Below are 15,514 nucleotides of genomic sequence, written 5' to 3'. Positions count from 1 at the left end.
TCTGACAGTTTTCCTGCTGTTAGCACCCATCAGTCCAAATAATCCGCATGCTCTAATAATTAGAAAAAATATACTTTGGTGTTATGCCATGAAGGAGAGTGTAAAGGTAGCTATAAAGAAATGTTTCAGGCTTTTACATAAAGCAGTGTATTCATGCAATGCTTCTCAACCACTGATTTTGTGGACAAGTTACAATGGACTATATAATGTATTAATAGTAAGTTTAAATGTCTCTACGTAGCTTTGCTTTCAGCCATCTGCTAAGCTCTACTTTTCCTGAAGTTTTCTCCAAATTGTGTTGCTAAGATATAAAACTTAGTAAAATTTTGATGATTTGCCAGTGCTGTTTTTTCTAAAATATTTAACTATGGTAGCAATGAGAAAACAACAAAACCTGTAACAGTAATCTTTGCTTTTGACCTGTGATGCAGAACTGCAATTGATGGGATGAGCAGTGTTTCCTTGTGTATGCAGAGCCAAATCTTGGGCCCCTGGGGGATGCAGTCCGCTCAGCCCAGAAGGGAATCTTGAGGAGGCAGTGGCTGGATGCCTTTATGTCTCTGTGATCCTACTATTGATGTCCCACAATAGTTTCTTAGAACAAGATAGGACACAAGATAACTTGTGGTAGGCTTATTACAGAAGTAGTTGAGGGATTTACAGGAAAGCATGGATCATCTAGTGCTACCCTGTATCACTTACGTATCTCCTTCCAAACAGAGAACTCCATAGAGGTGGAAAATCCATCTTTGGGCCTGTTTCAAAATGGAAATGGAAGCAACCTTTGGTATAATCTTAGGAGACCTGTCTGCTAAAGAAATATGTTCTCAGAGCTTGTTCACAGAGTCTGAGCTTGTTCTCAGAAATCTGGCCAACTGCCCACTCAAGCTGTTGCTTGGGTGTCAGCTGGCTGGCTTTTATTAGTAAAGGCTCGTGGGTGTGGGTCCAAAAACCAGTCTAAATTTTTAAGTGGTTTTATATGAAGTTCTACAGATTTGGATGCCAGGCTCAGAATATTTTTTTTCACATGCGAGCTTTCTGCTAAAATATTTACACCATCTCTAAAAGCTCATTTATGATATAGTATGATTTGTAATACATCAAGGCTTTCCTGTAGAACATGCATGGAACAGAAAAAGCAAAGATCTATATACTGTATGTTCATACTACTGACTTGCTCTATATTGTGTATGTATACAAGCAGTAACAAAAGGGCTGGTCTTATATATTGGTTTAACTAAAAACAGAGTCAGCTTAAAAGGAAGAAAAGAAAAAAAAAGGAGGGTGGTGGTGGTTGTCACACCTGTTCAACCATTATTTACTGTTTGTAAGACAGAGAACTACAGAAAGCTTGAAGTGATGTTCTGTTTAAAGCGATTTCTGTTGGTTCATTGGAGGGAGTAACTGAATTCCTTCATTTATTAACCTCAGAGTGCATGAGGCACACACAGGAGATACAGATGGCCTAAAGTGCAGCTTTTGTCACTAGTGATGGCTATTCTTGTATCCTGTGAATGCAGGCACACAAATGTGGAAGGAACTGCTATACAATTTCTGGAATAACTATCTTTGGAAAGAGCCTCTTCTAGTGATGTTGCCTCCCCAGGCAATTAGAACTGCCTGATATTTGAAGGATGCTCTTCTCCAGAGATGCCACTATGGCTCTCCAGAGCAGGTTTTGGTTAAACAGCTAAAATGGCATCATCCTTCTTTGCAGATTACTAATATAAGATCAAGATACAACTCCAAACAATTTTCATCCTATCCTAAATTAGGAAGTTAAGTATAATTAGTAGGTATGTCAGAAAGGTATATTTTCTTCAGTTCTGCTTTCTGATGGAATACTAGGGTTAAGAAAGCTGAGAAGTGAGAGTTAGTGAAAAAATACAGAAAGTTTTAAAGGTTTCTGGCACTTCTTCCTTCCTTTTTGTTTTTTCCTGTTTACTCTGACCTGAACAGTCTCAAGGTCAGTAATAAATGTAACCTGAAAGTTCTTGAAAAAAAGTATGTATTGGCGTGTATTTTTCTCTTGGAATTGAAACTTTGACTTCTAAAATAATTTCTTTCAAAGAAAGGTGTTCATAAGTAGTTCTACTTGTGTGTTTCAGTAGTATGCCATAAATATGATACATTTTAAGGTATTAGAAAATGAGAATTGGCTGCACACATGCCTTTAGTTAATAAAGATATATTCTGCTATGGAAAATTCAAACTTAAACTAAATGAAGTCTGTCTGTATTTAGAGTTTGTGTGGCCTGCATTTTTATAGTGGGTATAGGTCCAGCAGTTTTACTTTCTTCTTTATCAGGCTTTGCAATTACAGGACTATAACTTAGAAAAGTGCTTACCGTGGAGGTGAATCAGGATACATGACGTTGACCTGAGAAAGTGTATCCAGATAGGAACCAAAATCAAAAGCTGGGGGAAACTCCTCCATGCAGGTGGATCTCAGCTCTCCAAAAGAGCCACCATAAGAGAAACCATCTGGAGCTGGAAAACAAGCAATTAATACTTGCTGCTCTTTTCCTCCGTGGTGGATTCTCTGAGACAATATCATTGCTTATAACTGCCACAAATTTGAAAATAAAACCTACATCAGGCAAAGGAGTTACTGGTATTCTGGAACAATCAGGTTTTCCAGGCTACTTCTATTCCTTTAAGTGCAAGTTAGCATCATCTGTAGATGAACTTTGGTGGTTTAGGTTATTGCACAGGCACTATATAGTTAGTGCTGCCCTACAAGATGCAAGTATCTAAAGCTTTTCTTGTGCCTCAAAGGTTGAAAAGGAGTGTCGATTCTGCTGCATGCAGCTTCAAATATTAGCAGGATTGCTGAAGTTGCCAGGAGTTGCATACACTGAAATCTTGCTAATTCTGTGAAGGTTTTTAAAAAGAGGCTTAGGTGTTTGACTGTAGATATGTGTCTTGAGAAAATGCTGTTCTCAAAAACACTCCCAGAAAGGAGGAAAGCTGGAAAATAGTAGAGAAAAGATCATTCTGCTGCCTGCTCCAGAAGTTTCTTAATGCTGTCATGCAAGAGCTTCATAGCTCCATAAATACCAAGAAGTTAGTGATATTTTCTGTCTTAGAGGATAGTTAGCTAATGCTCAACATTCTGGGGTAAATTATCTTAAGAATGTCCCAAACACTGTGGAAATGCAACAAACTACTCCCATGACACCACCACCCCACCCCGCCCCCACCCATCTTCCAAATAAAGTAATCCCTCCTTTTCCCTTGATGCATTAAGTACCTGGAGAGAAGGGCCAGCTGCTAAAGTGACATCGAAGTAGTGTCTCTCAACAGAGGGTAATGGGCAGGACTCACAGAACTGCCTCTTCCTCCTTCTGGCAATTTTCACCTCTGCCAATGTATTCTCAAGGAATTTACCAGGACTAATCCTGTCTGTTGCGCACTGTGCTTTCCTTTTGCTTAACAAATGAAGAAAGCCAACTTCACAGTGATTCCCGCGGCTCCCATGCTGGCCATGCTGAGATATTAGGATGGCATGTGCTAATGTAAAATTTTCACTTGGGTAGACTGGCAAAATATAGTGTAAGATTACTCTTTTGAATTTCTCTGAAAATATCACCATGCTTTTATTTCTCCATTTCTCTAGTACTGCTATTTCTGACAAGGAGGTTGAAAATTGTCCTTTATGTTTTTGCCTGGCCTCAGGGTTTTAAAAGGAGCTGAAATTAACATAGCAGTAGATTTAAATGTAGTGATTGAATCTTAATGGTCAGTGTTTTATCGTTCCAAAATATTACTGTTCATGGGTAAAACAGTAAGTCCAATTTGGGTTTAACTATTTAATCCCAAATTTAGCTGCTGAAAGGTAGGAAAAACAGATGTTACAATATTAGTAGACATTAGTTGTCTGGGTATTTTTTTTTTTCTTTTTCCTCTCTGTAGGTTACCACAGGAGATTGCATTTCACTTCTTTTGGAGTCTAAAATTTATTCCCAAAACATAGATGTTATTCACTTATCTGGATAAATGTTTCTGGAAAAGCCAAAAATAATTATTCCTGGTTCCAGATGGACAAACTGATCTTAGGAACTCTTTCTTTTAGACATACAAATTTCTAGTCCAAATAATTAAATGCAGTACAGTTGACTAGTGGATACTTGATATATGTCAGCAAAATCAAGATTTGAGCCAATGTATTTTTATGTGGCTCACTATTACTATCTTTTCTATATAAAGAAAAAAACTCAACAATATGCAAAGAACTGTACTCTCATAACAAACTGCAAATGTAGGAGCCTAACTACAGATGACACAAATGTTGATACTCCACTCAATTCCTTAATCTATTTAGCATTTGAATTTTTATTAGATGAAGACTTACAAAGTAACTTTTTGTAACTATTTTTTCCTTAAATATATAAATAATCTGATTCTGTCATTTCTTTGACAATGTGGTTATTAACTTCTGGTCAGCAAACCCCAAACTGGCCAAAAATATAATTATACAATTAACTCCTCCATATTCCCAAACCCTTTTAAAGTACAGGGAGTTTTGTCAGGGAGTAGGGGAACAGGAATAGGCACTTTTTTGACAGCAAGCCAGTCTCTTTAATGATGCTGACAGTTGTAATGACTTTGATGTCATCGATGACATCATTAATGATGCTGACAGTTGTAATGATGTTTTGATGCCCTGATCTGTTTATATCCAGTTATTAACTTCTGTGGTCAGAGAAGAAATAATTGCCCCTTTATTGTTGTAGGTTGGTGCACACTGCAAAAGTGAAAATATTCCTGGCTTTCCATCAAATAGAAATTATATTGTATGCTATACAAAGTCTGTAATAGGATATGAAAAACTACCAGCAGTCTAGTGATGGAGAAGAAATCTTATACCTTATCAAGGGAAAATAAGCTGTTTAAGAAATGCTGTTAGCGTTGGCCTTGTTTATTTTAACCATTAACTACAGAGTTTGTACTACGTGAATTCAAAGCTGCCTGTGACCTACTTATCCTATTTTTTAATTTATTTTTTTATCCCTTGCACAGCAGCCAGATGTTCTTTGTTGCCTTTAGCACCAGATATTAATAAATTTAAGCATTATCTTGCTATAACTGGGTATCTTACCATAAACAGCTTCTCTCCTCAGATGGGGGTGTCTTAACCGTCCGTCCTTTCGCAGACTGCCAACAATGATTGTAACACAGGACAGAAACAGCACAAGTCCAATCACTACTCCAGCCACCAGAAGGGGTGAAACAAGTAAACTGGTATCATTTCCATTTTCACCGTAGCTGGGGAATTCACTGGTTGGGCTGCTCTGGTTCAAGTGAACTTCTGCACAGCAGAGAGAGAAAGAATGCGTCAGTTGTGAAAAGAGACATTTACAAAGTATGGTTATACAGATGCCAAAACTAAGTGCTTTCAAAGTCCTAAGAGACAGCCTGAGACAGATCCATCGTAGAAATTCACTTTTATGGACAACCTATTTATTAGCCCATTTTCTGTAGCCGTTAGTAACTGACTCTGGGAAAGTCACATGGCAGTTGTTTCCCAGTTACTGAGGAATATCCTGCTAGAGTCAATATGTATGTTACATAATTTTGATTGCTCATTCCTGGAAAGATTCTTTGTATCATGAATTGACTGATGCTGAAAGAACTTAAACACACAAGGAGGAATGTGAAAACTCAACAATATGGGCTCCAAGTGGAAGAGAAGAATTGCATGTTGTTAGTAGGTATGAAAAGACTCCAAGGTTTTCCAGTGGAAGTTTCAGGCAAGAGTGATATGGAGGAGCATGCTTTTGTAGCATAGGGCATGCTTTAGTTTGTGGGATGTGTCAGCATCCCAAAAAACTGATTTGGAGCGGAGAGGGGAAGAGATTAATTGAGTAGGGTTTTTAGTGAGGCACTGGAATTTCATCAAAGGTGTGGCTTTTTACTAGGCAGAAGCTTGGGCAATGTGGTAGTCCTCTTGGCCTTAACATCTAATAAATTGTTGAAATAGAAAAGCATCACAATGAGCACTTGAAATTTACTCATTAAAAACCTGAAAGTAAATAAACTTAGTTTACTGTCCTTTGGGGTCCCCCGTATATTTAAACAGTAACCCAGGGATGGTGCCAAACCTGTGCTTTAGTCCAGGCTTTCCTAGTGTTCAAACTGGCTACATGCCTTGCTGAGAGGTCAGGTTTAGCGCAGTCATTCTCATTTCATCCTCCCTAGTTTGGCCTGATACTGTGTAAGGAAGGAGCTATACAGGCAGGCAGACCTCACCTTAAAACAGTGTAGAAGTACTGTGGTGCAGTAGGTACCCTGTGCTTCAGCAGGTGACCACAGACTAAGCTGAGCTCTATCTGGCTTGTGTGCCTTTGTTCCAGGCAAACAGTTCTACACAGCAATGTTTCTACACTTACTTCCACCCCATTCTGATTTTTCAGTCAAAATGCACTCAAGTTGTATGTGGCAAAACTATAAATGCTTTCCTCCGGTAAAAAAAAAATAAAATCCCTAGATGTATTATTTAAGTTAAATAATAAATCTGCTTAAGGGAGAAAAACGGAAAATGCAAAAATATCCCAAACTATGAAAAGTCAGAATAACTACAGTCATTTATTCCCAAGCCAACTATCCTTTGGAGACAACCTAAAGAGAATCAAACAGTAAGTATTCTCTAGAGAATCAGAGCGAAATATGTTTATACATGTGAATTAATTGACCATAGATGTATTTATGGGGGATTGTACTGCTAAAGGAGGGGAGGTAAATGTTTGAAATGATAGGAATAAGGTTTCAGGACTTCAGCAGCTGAAATCCCTGCTTAAGTAAAAGGCTCCATATGTTTGTTTGTGGACAAAAGTTTGGGCATGCAGTAAAGTTAACCAAATTTAGGCCTAGGTCTTGAAAAGAAGTTGCAACAACCACCCATTTTCCTATTCTTAATCCACAGTTTATTACCCCACCACCCCATCCCCCCAAGCCCCAAAATTAAAAAGAAATCTCCCGTTAGCTGCTCAGGATCAGACTACGTACTGAGTAAACGAGAGTTTTATTGATGCAAGAAGTTATTGGAGATGCATATATACCAAGACTAACTTTCGAATATGGCATGGATATATTTTTATATCTGGCTATATGCCAGTTGAACAGATAAATGATTTTTTTCCTACAGAAACTAAGGCTAACAAAATTTTGCTCTTTTGAATGTTCTGTAAAGTGAATGTGTGGTTTTAGAAGTGCAAGCGCTTTTTACGTGGATAGATGTTAGCAGACAGTTTTCAGCAGTGTTTTCCCCACTCTTTTCCTTTGGGATATACCACTTCGTGTCTTGCAGTCACAATAAGCTTAAAAAGATGATGATGGCTTCAAGCCAATGTATATTATCATTGGCTAACGCCTGACATTGAGAGAACTGACTAGAAATATAAAAAACCTCGGGAATTAGCATGTAGTAGGGTTTTCGTTAATTTTTTAGAAGCACTTGACTGTTGGCTGAAAATCTTTATGAGTAATTAAGATAAACAGCCACGAAATATGCTGAGTTTTTACAAAGCATTTTATGCCAAAAGAGAAAACTGAATTTTCTGATAGTGGAACTGATTCTGTAGCATTAAATCAAAAGGGTATGAAAAGCTGTCCTACTGAATACTCTTAGTGCAAAGAGTTTTCAGGTATGGGATATGCTTGAGGGGTAGGTCCTGCTAATCTTACGGCCCTAATCATGTTTCTCATTTGTACAGTTGTTTTAAACTATCTCCGTTGGTATTGCATCCAGTTCTGGACCTGGAGTTGGTGATAAAACTGCCTGTCAGGTTCAGTGGGAAAGAAAAGAGGCTGCTGCAGTGACTGCTACTTTGAGATCTTCTGAAACTTGGAAAACTTCTAAATGATCCTCTTAACACGAAGGGACTGTCTAAAGAAGAGTAGGCCAGTGTTTTGTGGTGTGTGGTCGTCCACCCCCCTCATTTTTGTTCTTTTTTTTTCTTTTTTTTTCAGTTGTGTATGGAAACCAACTGGTATCTTAACACATTGACTGTTTTGGAGATTCCTGTGGTGCCACCCAGTGTGAACACTAATATCTGGTCCTGTTTTGCTTTATAGGAATTTAACAGGTTAGCAGTGACTTCAGATAGAAATTCCTCTATCTTACACTCTCCACCTGTACTTGAGGTGTTATTTTTTATTTCAAGACAGCCCATTTATCTAGCATGTTCTCAGGGCTTCTTTAGCTGTTCCAAATCTTGTCTATGTTATCTCCAATTTCTCACCATCATGAATCTTTCTCGTTTTTAATGCTCTTAATCTAATTGAACGCAGCCTTTGGTAAAGACAAGATATATTGAAATATTACTTTTATTAGAAGGAAAGAGTAACTCCCTTTAGCCTAGCTCCTAAAATAATATGAAGTAGATAAACTTACGGTATTATTTTAAATTACACACTGAGTCTAGTCCTCTAGACTTTACAGACTGACTGACTACTATGGGAATTACTCAGGTGACTAACAACTACAGAATGAGATGCTATGTTGGTATAAAATCTTTGGGTTTTAATTTTTTGGAGGTAAACGATGTCTACATTACTTCTGGCAAAGGAATGTCTTAAAAATTTTCCTCCTCTTGCCCAAATACATCTTCTATTGATAAACTGTACATTGCTGTATATAAAAATGCAATGTTTTTTCATTCAGAATAGAAGTATCTGGAAATGTATGTGAAGCCCATAAACACAACAGCAATACTAACCTTTTTTTTTTTTTTTTTTTTTTGAGGTAAGCTGTATTTTTTCCATGAAACTGCAAATTGTAAACAATATATCCATAAATGTCATACATTATATGTAATCCTCTAAGTACGAGTTATATTGGATGCACAAACCATTGCTTTTATCCAGCAATAGTAGTTGTGTAACTAACCAGACACGGCACAAATGGAACATGCTGGCTGTTGCAGCCATGAATACAATGCAAGGGGCACATATGGCTGAGCGAACAATTTAGAATGAGAGTATTAGTGGAAAATTACCTACACTACCTGTTCAGTGTTAGACAATAAATTATCAATCTGCAAAATCCCTTAAATATCACATTATATTATTTTACCCAGTGCTCCTGCCTCTCAATAAACCAACTTGTAAAGTAACTCCACATAACTGAAGGAGGTGTAGCACAAACTGACTTTTTTGGTGTATGTTGTGCTTTCTCATTCTCATTAACTGTCTTTGAAGGGACATTTCTCATCCCTTTCTGACTTGGCAGTAAGTAATGTTGAAGTTTCAGTTGGGTCAGATCCTGTCAGAGTAAAATGTCTTGGGTATGCAGGTGTGTCATGGGAGCTTGGTTCAAATAAGATGTAGCCCTTTATTAGGAGTGGCTTCTCTCTTCTTCACTGTTACCTGCTTCTATCCCAGCTGAGACAGAAGGGCAACACTACATACAAATGAAATACTGGAGTAGTTGTGATTGTGTTTTTGTTGGTTTGGGTTTGTTGGTGTTTTTTGTTTTTTTTTCCTCTGAAGGCGAATCAGCTCTAGTGAAGCCATGATTGTCTCTGTAATTGATACGGTTTTCTTTGTTCCCTTAAAAAACCAGAGATTATTTTAAAGCTGGATCTGCTAAGAGAAGCAAGTATCTTCCCCTGGTTTAAAATCTATCATCTTAATAAAGATGATAATTCATGTTATCACTGGTGGAGAGGATGAGACATGGAGTGGTTTTGTTTCCCAGACTGAAATGTGCATGAACAGTTCATGAAGTGTTCATGTGTTGTACTGGAAGGATTCTGTGTGCAGAATCATATGCCTCTACATCCCTGCCAGCCTCAGTTAAGTTGCCTGAGGACAGAATGGCCTTACTGATTACTTGCTGAACTAGAGCTGAAGCACACTGACAGCACAATGTTGTATTACATGTACGTATGCCTTAGGTTAGTACAAGTTATTTAGGGTTGATCTAGTGCCTCCTATTACCTTCAAATATGCTATATTAACAAAGTGTACAGGACTGGAAATGAGTAGGAGGAAGCTCAGTATAGGATAGTGAATAAATGGTTTGATTTTTAAATGATTACGACAAAGTGTCTCAAATACCAAAGCAATTCAAAGCATGTTTCTGGTATCTTTTTTTTTTTTTTTTTAATCCCTGGTTGGGATAGTATGAGAATATACGCAGTCTCTTTAGCAAGGGGAGCAGATTGACAGATGGCAAGAAGGAGTTGAGAGGTCCCAGTGAGGCACACAGATAAGCTAAATTAGTGGAATTGATGAAGATTTTGTTGATTCTGCCTTTATAAATGGTTCCTGTTCAAAGGTGATTTAGTCTGGCCAAGAGTGACCAATTGGATTCTGCACTTGCTGCTGCACTGTGAAATAAGCCTCTGGCTGCAGCTGCTATCAGGCTGCTATCACACTGCTTATTTCTGTAGCTCCCAGGCAGGAGCTCACAAAATCATTAAGGTAGGTGCATTATAAAACCAAACTGAAAAAAGGTTTTGCATCACAGGCATCAGCTTTGTAGGGAGCATCACTATAGCAAGGAAGAGAGGGATATTATTCAAATCATTGAATGCAAGTTCCCATAGGAGCTAAATCTTAAAAAAAGAAGAAAAAAGTCTCTGTTGGATTCAAAGTTATTCCATCTGGATCCTGAGGAAGGCTGTAACCTCTCACTTATGCTAGATAAATGCCAGGATGTTACCTGCTTACAGGACTTACCTTGCTTATCCCAAGTACACATTAGGAGTGGCTTCAGATCCAAATCTGGTCTGTATTTGATTTACACTTATATTCGGTTCAACTTTCATTTTTTGTGCAAATAACCTGCCAGTTTTAAACAGAATGGCAATTTAACAAGTTTTGATTTTGTTTTGTTAACCTTTCCAATGCGTAGGTGTAGTGAAAGTATTAAGAAGATTTCAGTAATTCCATAAAAGAAAAAGATTATGAGAACAGCTCAAATCTGTCAGATGTGATATTGAAATCAGTGCATTTTCCATGGAATGCTTTGGATGGATCTATGTTTTTTGCTGACTCCCTTGTTAAGAGTCCACTTAATGATAAAATGGGAACTGAATGCTCCCCCCCCCCCCCATTATGAAAAAAGAGCAAATTACTGTGCTTTTTACTAGTTCTGACAAGTATGGATAGGGCAGAAACTAGGTTCTCCTCAAATAGCTTCTTGCAATCTACTTTTTGTCTTCTCACAAGGCTACCTTTTGCCTTTGGTGAAAGACTGATCTTGGCACACCTATTATTGAGTGCTCCATCACATAAGATCGACAGCAGCTGTGATGGCAGCTTAGTAAGGTAGGAATAACTAGGGACCCAGAAAGACTTAAAAGCTAAGTACAGGGAGTTTGTAACTATCATTAAAGTATGGAAAACAGAAAATCTGTCACTAAAGAAAGTGTTTTGTAGGTCTGGCTACTTGTGTCAGTGTAATGAATTAGGTGGCACTGTCTTTAATATTTGAATGCATTGAATGTCTGGGTTCTTGCCCTCTAAAGCAGCTGAACTACTAGTAGTGCAGATTGTCATGCTACAATGCAAACTCAGATCTGTGTGTTTTTAAAACCAAAAGAATAAACCCACTCAGCTCACCAATTATATTCCTTTAGCTATGGGAACATTGTGCATCAGATTCTTCCCATATTCTAGAAAGATATACAAAGCAGATAAAAACTGTTTAATGTTTAAATAGTGTTTAAAAGGAACTGATGCTGCTGCTAAGAACAGGCAAGGCTATTGATCCTTCTGCATTTATCTTATTGTCTTGTAACAAAGTCAAGCAAAAGAGTGAAAGACTAGAATAATCTGGGAAATGTCCTTTCTATAAATCAGTTTTACAAGAGCCATAGAAATAGTATGGGGAAAAGAAGTTTCAGGTCAGGAGGCCCAGGAGCATATTTAATTCTCTCTCACTGCTTGCCTCTGCTACCTACAGCCTAGGGACCGGTCACATGTTGTCCTTCTGTATGCTTTTCTCATTTGCACACATAAAATTAAACTGCCTTTTAAGCTACAATTGATATTCAATAATAACTGTGTAGGGATTGCTTCAAATTTTCCCTTACTGTGGCTTGTATGGTATACCTATTCATAGATGAAAGACTGGTTGATCTAGTTCAGCTCATGTATATATTACAGCTCAAACTTTCATTCACTTACTGCTTATGAGAGCCCATTAACGTGTGCTTGATGGTAGCTTTTCTTCTAGAATGGTACTTGGTAGTTATTTGACAAAGTTGCTGAATAAATAAATTTTTGCTATCAGCTGCTGCAACTGTGACATTTAAAGTTCCCCAAACCAGATGACAGTCATTATTATTTTAAAATTTGGGGTAAAAATCTTTATATACAAACGGTTAACTAGTCTTGTCTAATTATTGCTATCATGGGAGAGATCAGCGTAATCCAAAGGACCCATAAATTTAGACTAAGTTTCTCTGCAGCTGACATTACCTCTTTGATCATCTTCACGGCATATATATGTTCTAATCATAATTAAAAATTTTCACTGATTAATAGTAAAAAATCAAAACCTTATTCAGACATGAGAGTATGTGATAGGGTCATTTCAGTTTTATCTGATGCACTCAGCCTAAAGTGAATTTCAAGCATACTTACAGGTACAAAAGCCGCCCATGACCTTGAGAAGCTCATCCAAGGCAGAAAGGGTGGCCTTTCCTCTGAGATATCTAATTCTGCCTTTTTATCATGTCTGCTGGCTATCAGATAATGACTTTTTTCTTCTTGCATTGACATCCTTATTATAGAGCCAGAATGAATAAGATTGGATCACCAGCAGCCTGCAAATTGAGAATGTCAGAAGCAAAGAGAATGTGGCTGCATAAGGGCTCAGAAAATAAATCTTTTCAGATACTGTGGCTTTAGGGTATTATGTTGATGTCACAGCAGCATGTATAGGTGCTGTTTCAAATTAACAGGAAAAATCTTCCGATTTTCAGATCCATGGTCTATTTTATCAACATGATAAATACCACTGCAGTGAAACAAATCACTCTGCAAGTATAGTAGCCCACTTTGTGATGGACAATATATGTCTTCCCCTACTTTCTCATATACAAACAACTTTCAACTAACACAGTTTTTTAAGCAGGACCCAAACCCATTACTTTTTTCAGAAACTCTGTATTAGGGCTTGGAAATAAGTATGATGAGAATCCTATTTTGCCTATCAAAGTTACCTTCATAAGCTCAGACCCAACTTAGGCTGGTAGTGACTTGACCAGGGCAAAAGCAGTATTTTTTTTTTTTTAATTGTGAGAAACTGGTATTTTGGCACACAGCCTTCTCATATAGCATGTGGAAAAAACCACAGCAATACAATAATTTTTATTTTGAGAGGGAAAGGTTTGAAAAAAATGTAATTGGCAAATAATTCTGTATTTCACCTCAGCAGTCTGTCTGCTTGAAATGTGATCTAGATGTCTCATGTCTTCCCTTTAGGAGGCTAAACTCTGTCTGAACTGGATGTAGCTACAGGGCAGATGACAGCTCATGGAAGATGTAGCCCAGACAGGAGACCTGATCTATACTGGTGGGGGGGCGGGGAACCCAAAAGCAAAATTTTCTGCAGAAAAGTTCCATTCTTTACAAACTTTACTTTCTACCTCCCCAGAGAAAATGGAAAGGCAGTGATAAAAATTTTGCTAGCTCTAACAGTAACAACTGGTTAGCAGCTGACTTGTGTAAAAATGCCTGCTTCATAAATTCATATGCATTTATGAATCTGTAAATTCCTTATCCACTTATGATTATTATTAAATTAGCTCAAATTTATGAGACTTTTTAAATTATGAAGTTTTTGTGTTTTTCTTGTGCTGCACTGAACTATTCTATTGGTTCTATTAACCTGCATCTTTCAGCAATCATTAACCTGCTCACGTGATTTGAAACTGGAAAAGAGTTAGTAAAGATGACATCTGCAACAAAATTCTGAGACTGAATTACTAACTGAGCTTCAGAATCATATCCACCTTGTATATACCTCGAACGCTTCTAGAGTGCTTGTGGCTATGTGCTCCTTCTTATTTAGGACTTTTTCTACTGAAATAGTCCTATTTCTTTTTCCATCCTCATCTCTAGTCTTTAATAGTAATAATCTAAAAAAAATAGGTAGAGGAATGATTGATGTTTACTGCTTAGAAAATAATGACAATAATGAAATCTTTGTTAGCTAGTTATATTAAGGAACTGGGCGCTAAGATAGAAACTTGTTAACAAATGCTGGAATCCAAAGATCTTTCTTTAAGAGGTGATATCATATGTGATATATCTCAGTCTTTCTTTCAAGGTGACTTGATTTTTTTTTTAAATAGTTAAAATGCTTTTGCAGTGCTGTTATGCACATTCATATGAATTATGGTGTTGATGTCACAGAGTATACGAAGCTTATAGTATGACTTACATTATCATTTGTATCTGTAAAAGCTACAGCAGTATCTGCCTGCATAAATCAAGGAGTTTTCTTATACCATTAAGAAGCGATTTAATTCCCTCAGATCTTGTCTGAATAGGACTAGGGCTCCTGCGTAGATGGCTGCAGGAATGTCAACAACAGCAAAACCAGATACTGATTCTTGGGATGATTTCAATCACTTGTTGCTGAAGGAGCCACCCAAATTCAAGGACACTGAAAGATCTATTGAAATTAAATTGCTCAAACATTAATATTTGAAAAACTGGGGGCGGGGGGAATATCTTTCTTTAAAATCCCTATTTCGTACTATAGTAGGAAGACCTGTTTGGTTAGAGGATCGGTAAACCAGAGTGCAGGACTTGCCATACAGCCAAACACCATTCCATATATATGCTGTGCAGTGTGTAGGGGCTGCTTGGTACACATGTATTCTGCACTCTCCCATATTTCTTGGCTGGCAGAGCTGAAGACTTATACCACTGAAGGGCTAGAAAAAGTAACTTCCCTCCCAGCTGATAGGTGGTGGTGTTTCTCCTGCAGTAGCCTAACATTCTGCTGCCTTGCATATATAGCTTATTTTATAGGTTCTACGTAGTTCCTTCTTATAAATAACATGATGTTGGTTGCTCTTCCATTTGAAATGGCAGAGGAAGGACTTTAAAACCAAACAAAACCCCAGACAGGTGCAGCCTTTAGGAAAGTACATTTATTCACCTTCCTGTATAAACTCCAGTGTGTATATGTGTAATGTTAAATATAAAATGCAGTTTCCACTTCAAGGAGTTTCAGCATAGGGTAAACATCAATAGCTGCTAGAGATGAAGTAGCTACACCTTCTTATCTGCTGGGAAGTCAGAAGAGGTTCTGTGTTGCTCCTCAAACAGAAGACATAAGCTGAGGATGACTGATATTTATAGATGCCCTGAGAAACATCTGTGTATGCTGCACCATTTTCTCTCCAGGCAATTAGAAGTCCAGGCTGTGGGTATTCTTCCCTGTTCTTAAAACTAAACTATTTTTTTCAAAGAGGATTTAAAAAAAAGAATATATTTCTAAAGGAAGCAGAAATTGCACTGTGCATTGTTCTGTGTTGCTACCGAG

At 37.6% G+C, this 15,514-nt stretch overlaps 1 protein-coding gene and 1 long non-coding RNA gene across 4 annotated transcripts in view; one reads left to right on the top strand and one right to left on the bottom strand.

Annotated features, from left to right (window-relative positions):
* Positions 1-15,514, top strand: part of LOC130159201 (uncharacterized) — a 182,815-nt gene that overhangs the window by 18,771 nt on the left and 148,530 nt on the right. The gene's annotated exons all lie outside the window — the stretch shown is intronic.
* The window catches only part of BEAN1 (brain expressed associated with NEDD4 1), a 62,692-nt gene that overhangs the window by 14,667 nt on the left and 32,511 nt on the right, over positions 1-15,514 (bottom strand). For both annotated transcript variants that reach the window (XM_056360548.1, XM_056360547.1), the window contains 2 exons: positions 5,102-5,311; positions 2,349-2,490 (listed from right to left, as the gene is read on the bottom strand). In XM_056360548.1, coding sequence (XP_056216523.1) covers positions 2,349-2,490; positions 5,102-5,311 — 352 coding nt within the window. The remainder of the gene's footprint in view (positions 1-2,348; positions 2,491-5,101; positions 5,312-15,514) is intronic.

Source organism: Falco biarmicus, chromosome 15 (assembly GCF_023638135.1).
Source record: "Falco biarmicus isolate bFalBia1 chromosome 15, bFalBia1.pri, whole genome shotgun sequence".
Taxonomy (NCBI): domain Eukaryota; kingdom Metazoa; phylum Chordata; class Aves; order Falconiformes; family Falconidae; genus Falco; species Falco biarmicus.
This window is presented reverse-complemented; position numbering and strand designations above follow the sequence as displayed.